The following is a 13,886-nucleotide window of genomic DNA, read 5'->3' as shown; positions in this document are numbered from 1 at the left end:
GGCTCAGGTCGCGATCTTGGGGTCACAAGACGGAGCCCGTGTCAGGCTCTGCACTCCGCGGGGCGTCTGCTTGAGATTCACCCTCCTTCTCCCTCTGCTCCTCCCCTTCTCTCTCTCTAAAAATAAAGCTTTAAAAAATGGAGATTCTTGACTCCCCAAAGATTCTGACTCCGAGGAACCCAGAGTCAACTGGTTAAACGGTGTTAGGAAAAATAGACAAGGAGTCTGAATCCTTCCCCAAACTCCTCTCTCTCTCAACATCTGCACACTGGACCCAGCCTCTCGGCCTCCACTGGTACCCATGCAGCAGAGTTCCTCCATCAGGTTTTCATCCTCGCCAGGAAGGATCTACGCCTCTAACAGCTCTGGCTTCTACAGCAGAGCATGACCTGCTGCTCAGAAACCCTTTACCAATGTACACGTTCCTTATATCCCACTCCTGTTCCTCCATACACCGCATCTGACGTGTGCATACCACCCAGATCCCCAACTCCGTATGCACTTCTTGGTGCTCGATCCTTGCCAACACTCCATACCATACACTCAAGCTTCTCTGCTCTGTGTACAGCAGCCCTATCCTTGGCACTGTAGGATGGGAACCCTGGCAGTTCCATTTTCTGGGGTGACCAAAATGCCTCTCTTCTTGGGCCATACCAGACCCCGAGATCTAGGCAGTGTATGGACCACGAAAGCTGAATCCTTCAAGCAATTCCGGAAATATTTCTGTATTGCTATGGGCCTGGTGGCTATAGTTACTGGGTGAGACAGAGTCAGGACACACCCAAGAGAGATAACCCCAGGAGACAAGTCTCAGTGCTCAGCCTTTGTCTCCTACACCCCCCACGATGGACTGGGCTGGGCAGGGCAGGGCGGCAGGCAGCTCCCGGCCTGAGGAGAGGGCATTGACCCTGAGCTAAACATTAACTGCATGGCAAACACTGGGAGCTGGAACCAAATGGTACCCCCTCCCTGGGTACAACACCGGAGGGGTGGGGTCGAGGAACCCAAGAGAAAAACAGATGGATTTTGGTGGAGTAGTAGACCCACCTGGGAAGAAATCAATTAAGACCTTCAAATCCTGGCCTTCCAACCAAAGCCAGGTAGGGAGGAGCCAGATGTGGGGCTGGGGGCGGGGAGGGTGGCAATGAGCCGAGAGAGGACAGAGACGCAGGTGGGACAGCCTCACGCAGAAAGGTAAAGAGGGGAGTGAGACTGGCCTCATCGTGGGAGCGGGGACCACTCTGGAGAAGGTGAAGGATGGCAGTCCGGGGAGCGGAAGTCAAGAGACTGGGGAGACGGGCAGAGCTGACGGAAGCACACGGGGCTGTAGGCAGCAAGTCCTGTCTCTGGACTTCCACTTTCTATGCTGTCCCCCTAATGTCCCCATTTCGTGCCCACAAGGCTTTGTTCTCTTGCTCTCAATCTCATGCCGGCAGACCTGCTTGGTCATCCCACAGGACTGGCACTATCCCTTCCTCCCCATCAAAAAAGCCAGCACCCCCATCCCGGGGCATCGAGGGGAGCTTGGGCTCTAAGTCTCTCCCAGCCGCCAGGGCCTAGGCTCCTAACTTAGGACCTCAGACAAGCTGCTTCTCTGGGCTGCTATGATGACTGACCGCTCAGGAAGGGGTGAAGCCGATGAGGACAGTTACCTGTGTCCACACAAGGCAAGGCACCAAGCAAGACTCGTGACCGCTTCATCCAAGATGCAAGCCTACTGAACCCAACAGGGGTCATCTCTGGGGGACAGAATGCACCCCCCTCCCACCTCCAACCTTGCTCTTGGCTTCCTACTGAAACTAAAGCCCCGTTTGTGCTTATCCCACCACTTCATGTCTACTGGGGCTGCGTCTCTCAAGCTGGGAGCCTTGATGAATAAAGCTGGGATCATCAGGCACCTGGGTGGCTCAGTGAGTTAAAGCCTCTGCCTTTGGCTCAGGTCATGATCTCAGGGTCCTGGGATCGAGTCCCACATCGGGCTCTCTCTGCTCAGCAGGGAGCCTGCTTTCCCCCCTCCCTCTGCCTGCCTCTCTGCCTACTTGTGATCTCTGTCAAATAAATAAATAAAATATTAAAAAAAAAAAAAAGCTGGGTTCATCAAGTAAGTTGGCGGGGGGGGGGCACAAACGTAAGGAGGCATGGATACAATCAAGCCTGGGAAGGTCTTTTTTTTTTTAAGTTTTTTTTTAAGATTTTATTCCCTCCATGGTCCCCGCTCTTCAGGCCAGAGTGGTCTGCCATCCTGGTGACAGCTCCTCCCGGGCCAGGTTAGGTGAAAGTCAAATGTGGAACAACGAGATGGCAGCTCACACAGTCAGAATGGCTAAAATTAACAAGTCAGGAAACCTTGACAGATGTTGGCGCGGAAAGCAGAACCCTCTTCCACTGCTAGGGGGGATGCAAGCTGGTGTAGCAAGTCCACAACACAGGACAGAAGTTAAAATAGAGCTACCCTACGACCCAGCAACTGCTCTACTGGGATTTTACCCAAAGGATATAAACACAGTGATTTGAAGGGGCACGTGCACCCCAATGTTGATAGCAGCAATGTCCACAAAAGCCAAACTATGGAAAGAGCCCAGACATCTGTCCATTGACAGATGAATGGATAAGGAAGATGTGGTATCAATACACAATGGACTAGTACTCAGCCAGCACAAAGAATGATGTCTCGCCATTGGCAATGATGTGGATGGAACTAGAGGGTATGAGGCTAAGCAACAGAAGTCAGTTAGAAAGACAAACACCGTATGACTTCACTCTGTGGAATTTAAGAAACAAAACAGATGAACATAGGGGAAGGGAAGGAAAACTAGAATAAGATAAAATCAGAGAGGGAGAGAAACTGTAAGAGATTCTCAACTCTAGGAAACAAACCGAGAGCTGCTGGAGGGGAGGGGGGAGAGGGGACGGGGTAACTGGGTGATGGACACGGAGGAGGGCGCGACGGACTGAGCGCGGGGAGCTGCATGCCACTGACGGGGCCCTGAATTCTGCCTCTGAAACTAACAACGCGATGTATGTTAATTATACGGAATTTAAATTAATTAGTGAATATTTATCACAAATTCCACCTCTGAAAGGAGAATAGTGGAATCTTGCCCCAGGAAATTACAGAAGTCTGCCATGATCCCTATGCTTTGTGTTATTCTGGCTAGAAAAAGAAACACAAGTATCAGAGGCAGGGAAAAAAAAGCAAAATGTGGAAGAGAGGAAGGTAAAGGAAGGGGTTGGGGAAATGCTGGGTGGGCTTCCTTCCCAGCAGACCCAAGCCACTCAACAACCCCAGGTGTTCTCTCAAGGGTCAGCAGCTCCGCCAGGACGCCCGGTCCGCGAGCTGACCAGGACACGTGTGACTGTCCCGGAGCTGGGATGACAAAGCCTTTGCAGAAGGATGGCCCCTTAGGCAGCAACCCAGCTACAGTGCTCCCCTGAGTGTCAAAGAGGGCTGTTGGCAGCGCAGAGAAGGGGGGATGGGGCAACACAGAGGCCAAGTTAAGTGCCTTCTGGAAAACTGTGGATGTATTATTGGAAGGCAGTGCTAGGGAGCATGAGGCTTCTGCTCGCAAGAGCACAAACACATACGGGGGTGTCAGCCCCCCCAAGGGTGCAAGCGCTGGGAAGATTGTGGGGACCCCACACCATGGACCCCGAGTCACGTGGCTCTGGGGAAACCCCCAGGTGGTAGCTTCCTGAGCAGGGCAGGACAACGGTGCCTAGGGGAACCACCACACTCAGTCCTGTGCTACAGATAGGCTCGCTGACAACATCCAAGTGGTCAGAGATGGGGGTGACACTAGCTGTGTGGGGCAGGCAGCACCTTGCTTCCTCCACAGACACCCAGAAGCTGGCAGTCCAAAGCCAGGGTATCGTCTTGGTCTCGGGGGGAGAGCAGGGTTTTTGCGGGAGCAGCAGCCCGAGGCTACCTGAAGCCAGCCTTTCTAGGGCTTTTCCTGACACACCAGCTGCTCCTTTCCCTCCCGATGTGAAAACACATGCAGACAAAGTGGAAAGAGAAACTAGCCCCTGACACCTGCAATTTAGGTCCCCCCCTGTCCCCTCTCGTCCTCCCAGAGTCTCCCTACTATTTCCCTGCCCTTCCTCCCCATCATTCCGTTCTGCAACCCGTCCCTGCCTGCCCCAGGCTTCCACCGAGGAAGCAGAGCAGGACCCGGGCACATGGAAGGAGCCACTTCTGCCTGCAACGTGGAAACAGCCAAGGAAAAGGGAGCCACAAGAAGACATTTCTGGATGGGCCGCCTGGAGTCTGCGAGAACCCCAGAGCGAGAGCACGCGCCCCAGAGAGGGGGCTGTTAGGGGCAGCGTTTAGTCCCTTGTGCACTTGGTCTCTGAGTTAATGATTTGTGCCAAGTGGGGAGTCAGTCTGTCATGCTTCCGTAATTTATTCGGGGTGAGGGACGGGAGCTGGAGGAGACACTGACCATCTGTGAGTCCCAGGAAGGCCTGCAAGATGACCTTGCGTGGGGGCCCATTGCGCAATCAGGGAGGGTCTCCAGCGGAAGGGCTCAGGCAGGAAGCAGGTCTGGCCACTCTCAGCTCCTCTGCCGTCTCCCCCTTACGTGTCGTCAGAGCCCCTGAGTTCTGGGCCCTTGTGGTGACTGGCATCCATTCCTGTCCCTCACTCTGCGAGGGCTCAGGGGCCTGCTGGGATGTGCAGGGGCAGAGGGAAGCCCTGAGGTGACAGAATAGGGAAGCCACAGAGGGGAAGGAAAAACTGCGGGCTGGTATCAGAGAAGGAGGGCGAGCCAGCCCCAGAATGGAAATCAGAGAAAGGAGAGGAGGAGCCAGAGACAAAAGGGCCTGGAGTCAAGGAAAGGGAAAGCGAGCTGGAACAGAAGAGCCTGACTGAGAGAAAGACCATGACAAGGAGGGGGGGGCCTGCATGTCCAAATTTGGCTGTTTCAATGGGCTAACATGTCTGCAGCCACCTGTTTCCTGTTCCCTCTGGGGCACTAATTTTGCAATGCCGCTCAGAGCGGTGGAGGCTTTCTCAGGCAAAGGATGTTAGAGGCCCCACATAGCTCCCAAGAAAGTGCCCCCCCCCCACAGAAGCAGCTTCTATCACCTCCAGGATTTGAGCTCTAAGTGGCGCGGGGGCTGAAGACCATGGCAGGTCTAAAGGGAAGGGCTGCGGAACCAGGGGGCGTCGTCTGGCTTCTCCCCGACACAGGCCACCTCGGCCCACCTCAGTCTACAGCTCAACCCCGTCAGTGCAGCCCTCCAGCCTCCGCCTCAGGTGCGCTGGGTTGGGTGGGCAGAGCTCCCCAGGGACAGGCAGGGCTGCTGAGCAGCAAAAGGTCAGAAGCCACAGGGCTGACCAGGCATCCCTGAGCCGTGTGTGAAAATATCCCCCTACCCCACCCCACCTCACCCTAGGATCAGAAACAAGCCCCTACATGAAGTGCAAGCCTCCCCTCCCCCCAAGGCGTGCACAGCACCCCTCGCTCCCAGCCACCTTCTCCCCCACCCCTTCCACATGCCCGTGAGGCCCCCTGGGGTACAGCCTGGCCAGGGGTAGCGGGCAGTGGTACCTGCATGATCAAGCAGACCAAGTGTGGGGAGCGCCAGGCCCTGGGCGGGAAGACGGCGGCCTGAGGCCAGGCCCTCTGCGGCCCAGACCCAGAGGGCAGAGTGCAGTGCTGCCGGATGGCTGAGACCTCGGTCAGCTGCTCTCTGGGCGGGGGCGGGAGCGGGGGTGGGAATGGGGGGGTTCAAAAAGCTGCCGCCAGTCTGTGTGGTGGGGGCTGTGGGCCTGGACGGGACAGCTTAGTCCACAACACAAGTTCTGGCTACGGAGTGGCTGGGTGAGCCGCCACCACGGACGACCCCAGGCTACACCTGCACAACAGACCCAAGAGCAGTGGTTGTCTTCTAGAAGGCACACGCCTCTTGGGCTAGCTGAGGGGGGCCTTGGGGCAGAGGTCAAATTCCGTTACATGGAATGGCCTCTCTACTATCAGAGAAAAGTCTGGCTGCATTTTCCCCACAATGTCTCTACTAAGGGAAGGAAACCTTGGTCCTAATTTAGGCCCCAGAGCTGTCCCCATCCCAGAATTCCGTGTGGTCTCTGGATGCCTCCCCGGCCTGGTCCCCTCCCCTGGGACTGGAGGAGCCCTGCCCACAGGTGTAAGGGAGGATAGGGAGGGCCATCCCTCCTTGGTCTGTCCTGAATCAAAGCCTCCTTCACCAGCAGTCCTGCCCTGCTGCAGAGAGGATAACCAGTGTGTTTGGTCTTTAGGGGCGGGGGGCCAGCCAGGGGCCCATCAGCTGGTTCAAGCCCCTGAAGCAGCCCCAACGCACTCCGCCCCTCTCCATTCCGACGGCTCCCACCCCCCGACCCCCACCACACCCGCTTCCCATGCACCCACCCGACCAGAAGAGAAACAGGGATACTTACATTATACCAACTCTGGCTTTTCTGAAAGGACAAAATAAGAGAAGGTACCATTAGTCAGGGAAGGGCTAGCGGGAATGGCCAGGCTAGGCCCGGCCTCCTGAGGGAAGGTTACACAGACAGCAGAGGGCGGGCAGGGAAGAGGAACCCCAATGCAGCTGAATGCTTCCCAGGTGGCTGCTCGAGAGGGGTCCTCCTTTCTCAAGACAGATCCAGAAAGGAGGCCCAGGGCAGGTCCATGCTGGAAGCCTCACCAAGGTCGGGGCGGCAGGCAGCGGCAGCACCAGCCAGAGCTCAGCTGGAAGGGAGTCGGAGCCCCATCACGAGGTTCTCTGATGGGGGGAAAGGATGCGCGGCAGGCATCCGAGACCCAGTCCCCAGATGGGCCCTGACCAGAAGCAAAGTGCAGACGGAGACCAACCCAGCCTTCCGCCCCAAGTCAGCCCCTCTGCACAAGGCAGGAGGGGACCCTTCTGGAAAAGGAAGAGAAGGGGCTGCCTGGAAACCTCTTCCAGATACATTCTCGGGGAGCAGAGGAGGCCATTTCTCCTTCCACTCCACAACTGGCCGAGGAGGTGAGAGAGGCTGGGGAGTACCGGGGGCTCTGCCCCGGCAGGAAGGTCGAAACACATCATTGCTAATGGTGCCTCCAGCTTCGAGGTGCTGTCATTCTGTTACCCACAAAATCAAGACTCCGGGCCAGCTCCAGAATTCAGGTGCTCTCGGCTCGCGGCCCTGGGCAAAGGTGACTTGTTTTCATGGCAACTGAGAGGCGTGGCTGACACTGTGCTCTGTCTACCTCCAATCTCTATGGCCAGGAGTCCTTTATGCACACCCCACTTGGAAGACAGACAGACAGGCAGATAGGAGCGCGCACACACACACACACACACACACACACACAGAGCTGCTGGACCCCAACCCTTGAGGTGCTGATCCAACAGTTATAGACTGGAGATGGAATATTTTTGGTACTAAGAAGCTTGCCAAAGGCATTAACTGCAGCGAGAATCACTAGGTAGGGGAAACCGTGTCTGCATGTCAACAACTACACACAGGGCTGGGGATTCTGGGCCCAAATGCAACCTTCACCGCCTCCCACCTTGTCTAACAGGTTCAGACTCCTAAGGGAAAGAAAGGTCATTCACGGGCTCAGAATGTCAACTGGGAGCATGTCTGGTGGGGGTAAAGGGCAGGTGACTAAAGCGTGGTCTTGCAACCTCCCCCTTGGCCAGCTCTCTCTCTCTCCACCAGAAGAACTCTCTAGATGCTCTCCCCATAGTCGCTTCCCAACAAAGGCTGTGACTATGGCCCATCTGCAAGCCACATGCTCAAACCACGGCCTTACCCTCTCCTCTAATCCAGAGGTCTTAGCGGGGAAAGGGGCCCCATCTGACTACTTACAACCAACTGTTGCCCTGCTGAGGGAGCTACAGTCACAGTCTTCACCTGCAAACATCTGGCGAAGGCCACCCGTACCTGGAGGAGAGGGATGGGGCACAGGCTGCGTCTGCCCTGACCTTCACCTTGGGAGGTCTTCGCTCCTGGGGCCTGCCCTGAGATCACATGGCACGAGGCTGTGCAGGCATTCCCTAAGCCCCATCCCCCAGAAGTGGAGAGGTGCGGTCAGCCTCCATGGCTCCTCAGGTCCCAGCACTTCATCAACCCGAAGCCAGGCCCTCAGACACCTGCTTCACAGCTGAGAAAATGCTCTGTCACCTGCCCCCTGGCTCCTTACCCCACTGTCCTGGCTTTCACGGAAGACCCCAGGAGGGAAGGGGGAACAGGAATGAACGTGGGCTGGGTGTGGGGACCCAAGAATCTTTATGATCATTCCTATGTGGTGTTCTCGCCCCTGCCTAAGGTACACAGAAGAAGTAGATTTTTTTCTTCCTGTACTGCCACACAGCTATGCGTGCTTTCTGAATCTGCTTCGAACAAAGGGCTTCAGAGTGACAAAGAGCCTTGATCACGGAACCCGTGTCCCATCTCTGTGGGACACCTTTGTGTGTGATATTTGCTCTTCTGGAAAGGGGTGGCAGGAGAAGAATTTGTGCTCCCAAGTACTGAAATGTGAAATGTACCATCAAAAGCGAGGACTTCTGTCTTCTCCCTCAGCGTGAGACTCTACCCCAAGCAGCCATCTCCAGGCACAATGGGAGAACCTCTGAGGAAAATGCCCCCCGCCCCCCGCCCCGATCCATAGTAGCTCCTGAGAACACGCACTGTGGGCGCGGGTCTCTGAACTCTGACCAGCCTCCTGGAGGCAAATTCCACCCTCGTGGCTTTGCTCTCCCAGGGCTGAGTGCCCAGCTCAGGGAGGTAGGGAAATCAGAGGGAGCTCCCAGGCCCCGGTGCAGCGAGAACAGAGGTGTCCCCTGACATGAGTTAGGCTATCTGCCTTTGCAGGTTCCCTGAAATGCCCCTCCTCTGCAGAGAAGGCCAGAAGCATGGGAAAAAACAGAACTAGGCATGGGGGTGAAGGCTTTTCTGACAGGTCATAAATGGATTTGGCCAGAAAGGGCGTCAAGGAAAGTATACTCAAAGACAGTGTGGAACACATTTCTATCACCTCCTGGAAAGGGTCTCAAGAACAAGCACTAAAGGAATGCAAGGCCCCTAGAGACAGACCCATGTTCCCTAAAAACATCTCCCCAGTGCAAAGGCTCCTGGAGTTGGGAAGATGGGGACAGGGGGACCAGAGGAGGGGGAGAGAGGAGCTCTACTTAGAGGAGGTCAGAAATAAGAGAGACTTCTTACTTTGATCAGGTTAAGTCTGTCATACTGGAAAGAAAACCACAGAAATTAGAATTGAAAGACAAGTCAAAAGTCAAGGGGAGAGGAGCAGCAAAGCCACTGAGCCGGGATGACACAGCTCAACCAGCCTGGAACCAGGGTTCTGGGGGGACCTCTGCAAGGGCCAGCCTAGAGCAGGAGCTCCTGGCCACATGTAGCGGCCGCCTGCTCCCCCTAGTGGCCTCAAGCCAGCACTACAGAGCAGAAGGTGGGTGGTGGCAGGAACTCAAGGGGTTTCAGGGAAGAGGAAAGAAGCCATGACCATCTTCTAGCCCGCTGCTCTGGGCAGGGCTGCTGCACCCAGGAAGGGTCAGCCTCCGCAGTCTAGTTAAAGATTCACAGGTGTGGGGCCTTACTGATTCCTTAGCATGATCCCCTACAGATTAACACGAGGAAATGGAGGCTCTGGGGAGGGGAGACAGATACAGCAGGACACCTTGGCTCCAGGGACAAGGGGGAACCCTCTCCTGCTTGCCTGGAAAACACAGGAGGTCTCCTCCTCTGTGAGGTGGACGGGAGGCACTGAGGGAGGTGGCCTGGCTGGGTAGCGACGGCCGTTCTGGCTACCACATCCCTTGCCATGGATATGTTTGGTCAACCTGAGACAAGCATCTACCTAGAGGGTGGGGGGAGGGGTATCCCCACCTCACCTCTGCAGCTCTCCAAACCAGGGGACTCCCAGACTATGTGTCTGCCTCCCCTGAGCTCTTCAAAGGGAAAATAAAACCCAGCCCCCTTCACCTTCTCCCCTGCCCCATCACCTCCTTATGAAAGGGGGGGGGGCACGATTAACTTGAAATTCACCCTCAGCTCGTGGTCCCTTCTTTATGCCACATTTTGCCTCTCAGGGCCCCAGCCTGGCTTCTAATAGCCAGGTTTGGTTTGTGGACAACTTAGGCATGTGTCTTCTCTCCCCTCCTAGACTGTGCGCTGCCCAGGGCGGGTAACTGGTCTTTACGATTGCTTCCCAGAGAAGAGCTGCCATTCAGCAGGAGAAGTTTAAAAATTCTCCTTACTGAGGGCTCGCCTCCACCCAGCACCTGGCAGAAGAGGCACCGGCCCCCCGCGGGTGGGGACTGCCGGCCATCAGTAAGGTTTGCCTCTGCCACTGAGTGCCTTGCTAGGCATGGGGGTAAGAGGGCCAGAAGCCTGTGGCTTCACCTTGGGATGGAAAAGTGTGCAAAGTCCGTAGGCAGGACCAGAGGGATGGAACAACCTGATGCGTGTGTCTGGCCACATGGGTGCTGTCCCCAGCCAGAGGGCTGAGGCGCCGGGGGTGTGTGTGTGCTGGCGGCGCAGAGAACTCCCTCACACAGGGCGAGCTCCTCTCCCCCTCCCTACAGCAAGCAGCCACCGTCCCAAGTCCTCAGAGGCAAGCTTTTAGCCTGAAGGTCACAGACTCTAGGATTAGCCCTGAAGTCTCTTGTTCTTCTCTCAGGAAAGAGAACAGCTGTTCGCCCTCCTCCTCCTCCCCAAAACACTTAGAGAGGCTCAAGACTATTATTAAGCCATTCCTCTGCTTTTTCTTCTCCGGGCGACATCCCACCTCCTTTCCCCCGTGGGGATTATTTCCTGAGCCCTGCTGTTCTAAAATACCTATGGCTCTCCCTGTACTCCGAGTTCTGCTCGGACCTCTGAAATCCCGGGGGCCGGGGGCCCGGGGCCGGGCGGACGCCGGCACTGACTCCCTGACCGGGCTGCATTGCTGCGAGGCCTGGAAGGGGCCACCACCCACGTCCACCAACTGCCAGATGTCAGCACCATGCCCTTCTGGGAGAACAGTCCCGCTCTGATCACAGTTCAGGGTCCTGAGAACACCAGAGGCCATGAGGCTGGGCAGTGGGCAGGTAGAGGGAGGGAGGGTGCCAGGTGCAGCTCCTGAGGTCGCTCTACCGCACTGGGGACCTCCCTATGGGCATCTGTCGCCCTCAGTCATCTTGTCCGGGGAATCGGGACTCACCCAGCAAAGCAGGTATAAGGGACTCTCAGGACCTGAAGCCCCTCTGGATGGGGCCTCCCTTCCCCAAAGCAACAAAGGAAGCCCCGGCAGGACTCTGCTTCTAGATGGCTCCATGTAAGGAGGGAAGAGATTCCCAACCCAAGGCAGTGTTCGGGGAGCAGGCAGAGAACGGGGAGGACGGGAGACAGGTCTGTTCTCCGACTCTGGGCGCAAGAGGAATGGTCCCTCAGTAACGTCAAGCCAGCCTGCTACGGGGCAGCAGGGCCGGCCCTTCTGGGAAAGGGACCAAGCGAGACATGGGCCAGAGTGGGCGGGGGCGGAGGGAGGGGGTGCAGAGCACTACAGACAATTCAACACCAGAGGGGAGACCAAAGACAGAGACAAAAGATGGCTTACTTTTGAGAGGCGCTTGTGAGACTAAGACCATGCATGCAAAGGAGGTATTTGGGAAATGGTGGGGAAGAAGAGGAAGAACAAGAAATCAAAAGACAAATCAGATGGGAAGCCAGCTCCCGTGCCTCCCAGGGGCCCCCTTCCCCTCCCCAGGGCCTGGGAGCCCAGCAGTAAACAGAAGCTTTTTGAAGGAGCATCTAGGCAAAGAATATCTCCTGCTTCCCAAAGGACTGGGGAGGGGATAAAATCTCTGGGGACCCATCTGTAGCCCAGGCACCCCTCTGGGGCTTATGCTATGCCTATTCTCAGGCAAAGGCCCGGGTCCTCGGGCAACAGCATCTTGGGAGGGACAGAGAGGCCTGGTCACCACCCTCCTGGCCAAAGGACTACTGGGTTATTACCAAAGGTAAGGCAGAGAGACAGCCAGGGTGGACGTTAAAAAACATCCCCCTTCCCGAGGACTCTCTTCCTGGCCCTGTTGTTGTCCCAAATCATGTTCCCTTCTACCCCAAATTTGAAAAAGGAAGCGGGACTAAACAGATGGTCCCTCCTGGTCCCCAGAGCACCCTTTCTCCAAATCTCAAGGTCCAGGAGGCTCCCTCGCCCCAAGAGAGAGAACAGTCAGCGTGGAATCCTGTAATGAGTTCCCTGGGGGGGCACTCCGAGGGCTGAGCTGAGAAGAGAACACTGGGCTAGGGTCAACCCTGCCTGTCCCACCCTTGCCTCACTGACACAAGGGTCCTCGGGGAAAGGTCTCCCCCCTTCGCCGCCCCCCCCCACCCCCCCTCCTCCGCACTGGCTTCCCTGCAGCCAGCTAAGGAGGAAGTGGAGAGGCCCCGGCGGCGGGGTCCAGCTCACCTTGGAATTTTTGCCTCCACTCCGGCCAGACTGTGAGGAGCAGCTGCGCTGCACGCCCTGCTCCGGCGTGGACGGGGACTTGTCCGAGGAGTGATCTGAGCCCTTCTCCACCATGGTGTCTCCGTCCGGGCTCTGCGGGGTTGGCGAGCGAGACCGTTTGCGGAGGATGGGGGAGCAGGCCGGCGTGCTGCGGTTTGAGTTACTGGCAGTGCTGCAGGGGCAGATGGAGAGAGGGAGTGGGGTGGGAAGGGAGGAGGAAAGACAGGCAGTCAGTGATTGAAGGCCAAAGCCGGGTCCCAAGGAGCCAGCTCAGGGAGCCAGGGTTGGGGCTGGGGAGAAACAGGGAGAGAAGGGCTACGGGCTCACGGCACCGTAATACTGCTGCTGGCCAGGAGGGGGCGGTGGTGTCAACGGGAAATGGAAATAGGACTAGAAGGGGTAAGTAGGGCAATTAGACATTTAGCTATTCATCCATCCATCCATCCGACCATCTGTCTGTCCATCCATCCAAATATTGTCAGAGTCCCTATTACATGCCAAGAGCCATCTCCAAAAAAGAATTTAGGAGCCGAAAGACGCATGAGAGATCATCTAATACTGCAGATCTGGTTTCGACATTTTGTTTTACACATATGTGCCTGTAAAAATGGTCAAAAATAATCCTACTTTTCAAAGCAGTCACGTGCACTCTATTTCGCTAGCTTCTTAAAACAATCCTCCACGGAGGTAGTAATGACAAGTGCCCTAATCCTTATTTTTAAAAATGAAGCCCGTGCACCCCAGAGAGGAGCTCAGATGTCCTCTGATCGCAGAGGCATTCGAAACAAAACCTGGGTCTCCTGACTTGCAACTCACACACACCAGAGTACTTCCTTGTAAGCCGTACTGCTCTCCGCGTCCCCTGCCCAGGGCGAAGACGAACACAGCAGAAGTTCTCACCTTCCAGAGTCCCTGCCACCCAACCGTGTTTCCAACAAGTATCTTATATGCCCCACGGTCCTGAACCCCTGCACACCAAGGCTTATAAGCTGTGTATTTACTGCTGGATACTGAGCTTCAGCTCTTGATGGAAAAGAAGGATAGAAGACAGAAGAGGGGAGGAAAACTGAATACTGTGACGTTGTAACAAGTGTTCGCTTTGGTCTGAGAGGACAGAGCAAGAGAAGTCAGGGACAAGGACAAGGTTAAGTGGGAAAGAGACAGGAGAAAAGGGAAGGAAAGCAAGGATGAGACTGCAAAGCCAAAGAAAGCATAAGGGCAGGGGTGGGGGCGGGGGGCAGATGAGAAGCCCAGGGTCTCTCTCACCCACTCAGTGGTCAGAGAGCAGGGCCAGGCTTCTGGAACAGCCCAGATCCAAGGCTGTGAGGGCCCCTTCATCCCAGCCTTCCCTAAGGGAGTGCCATGCTGGGTGGGGAACACAGTCATTTGCATGAAGATCAAGCTGTGACCTCAGATGTCCCATGG

At 56.2% G+C, this 13,886-nt stretch overlaps 1 protein-coding gene across 23 annotated transcripts in view; it reads right to left on the bottom strand.

Annotated features, from left to right (window-relative positions):
- The window catches only part of GRAMD1B (GRAM domain containing 1B), a 242,487-nt gene that overhangs the window by 32,964 nt on the left and 195,637 nt on the right, over positions 1–13,886 (bottom strand). For 16 of the 23 annotated variants that reach the window (XM_082683735.1, XM_082683746.1, XM_082683755.1 and 13 more), the window contains 3 exons: positions 12,423–12,633; positions 11,568–11,588; positions 6,419–6,439 (listed from right to left, as the gene is read on the bottom strand). In XM_082683735.1, the coding sequence (XP_082539861.1) occupies positions 6,419–6,439; positions 11,568–11,588; positions 12,423–12,633 (253 nt within the window). The remainder of the gene's footprint in view (positions 1–6,418; positions 6,440–11,567; positions 11,589–12,422; positions 12,634–13,886) is intronic. The other 7 variants (XM_082683754.1, XM_082683758.1, XM_082683759.1 and 4 more) reach the window with 1 other exon arrangement.

Source organism: Mustela nivalis (genome assembly GCF_964662115.1).
Source record: "Mustela nivalis genome assembly, chromosome: 9".
Lineage (NCBI taxonomy): Eukaryota > Metazoa > Chordata > Mammalia > Carnivora > Mustelidae > Mustela > Mustela nivalis.
The sequence above is the reverse complement of the archived record's forward strand: the minus strand, read 5'-3'. Positions and strand labels throughout refer to the sequence as shown.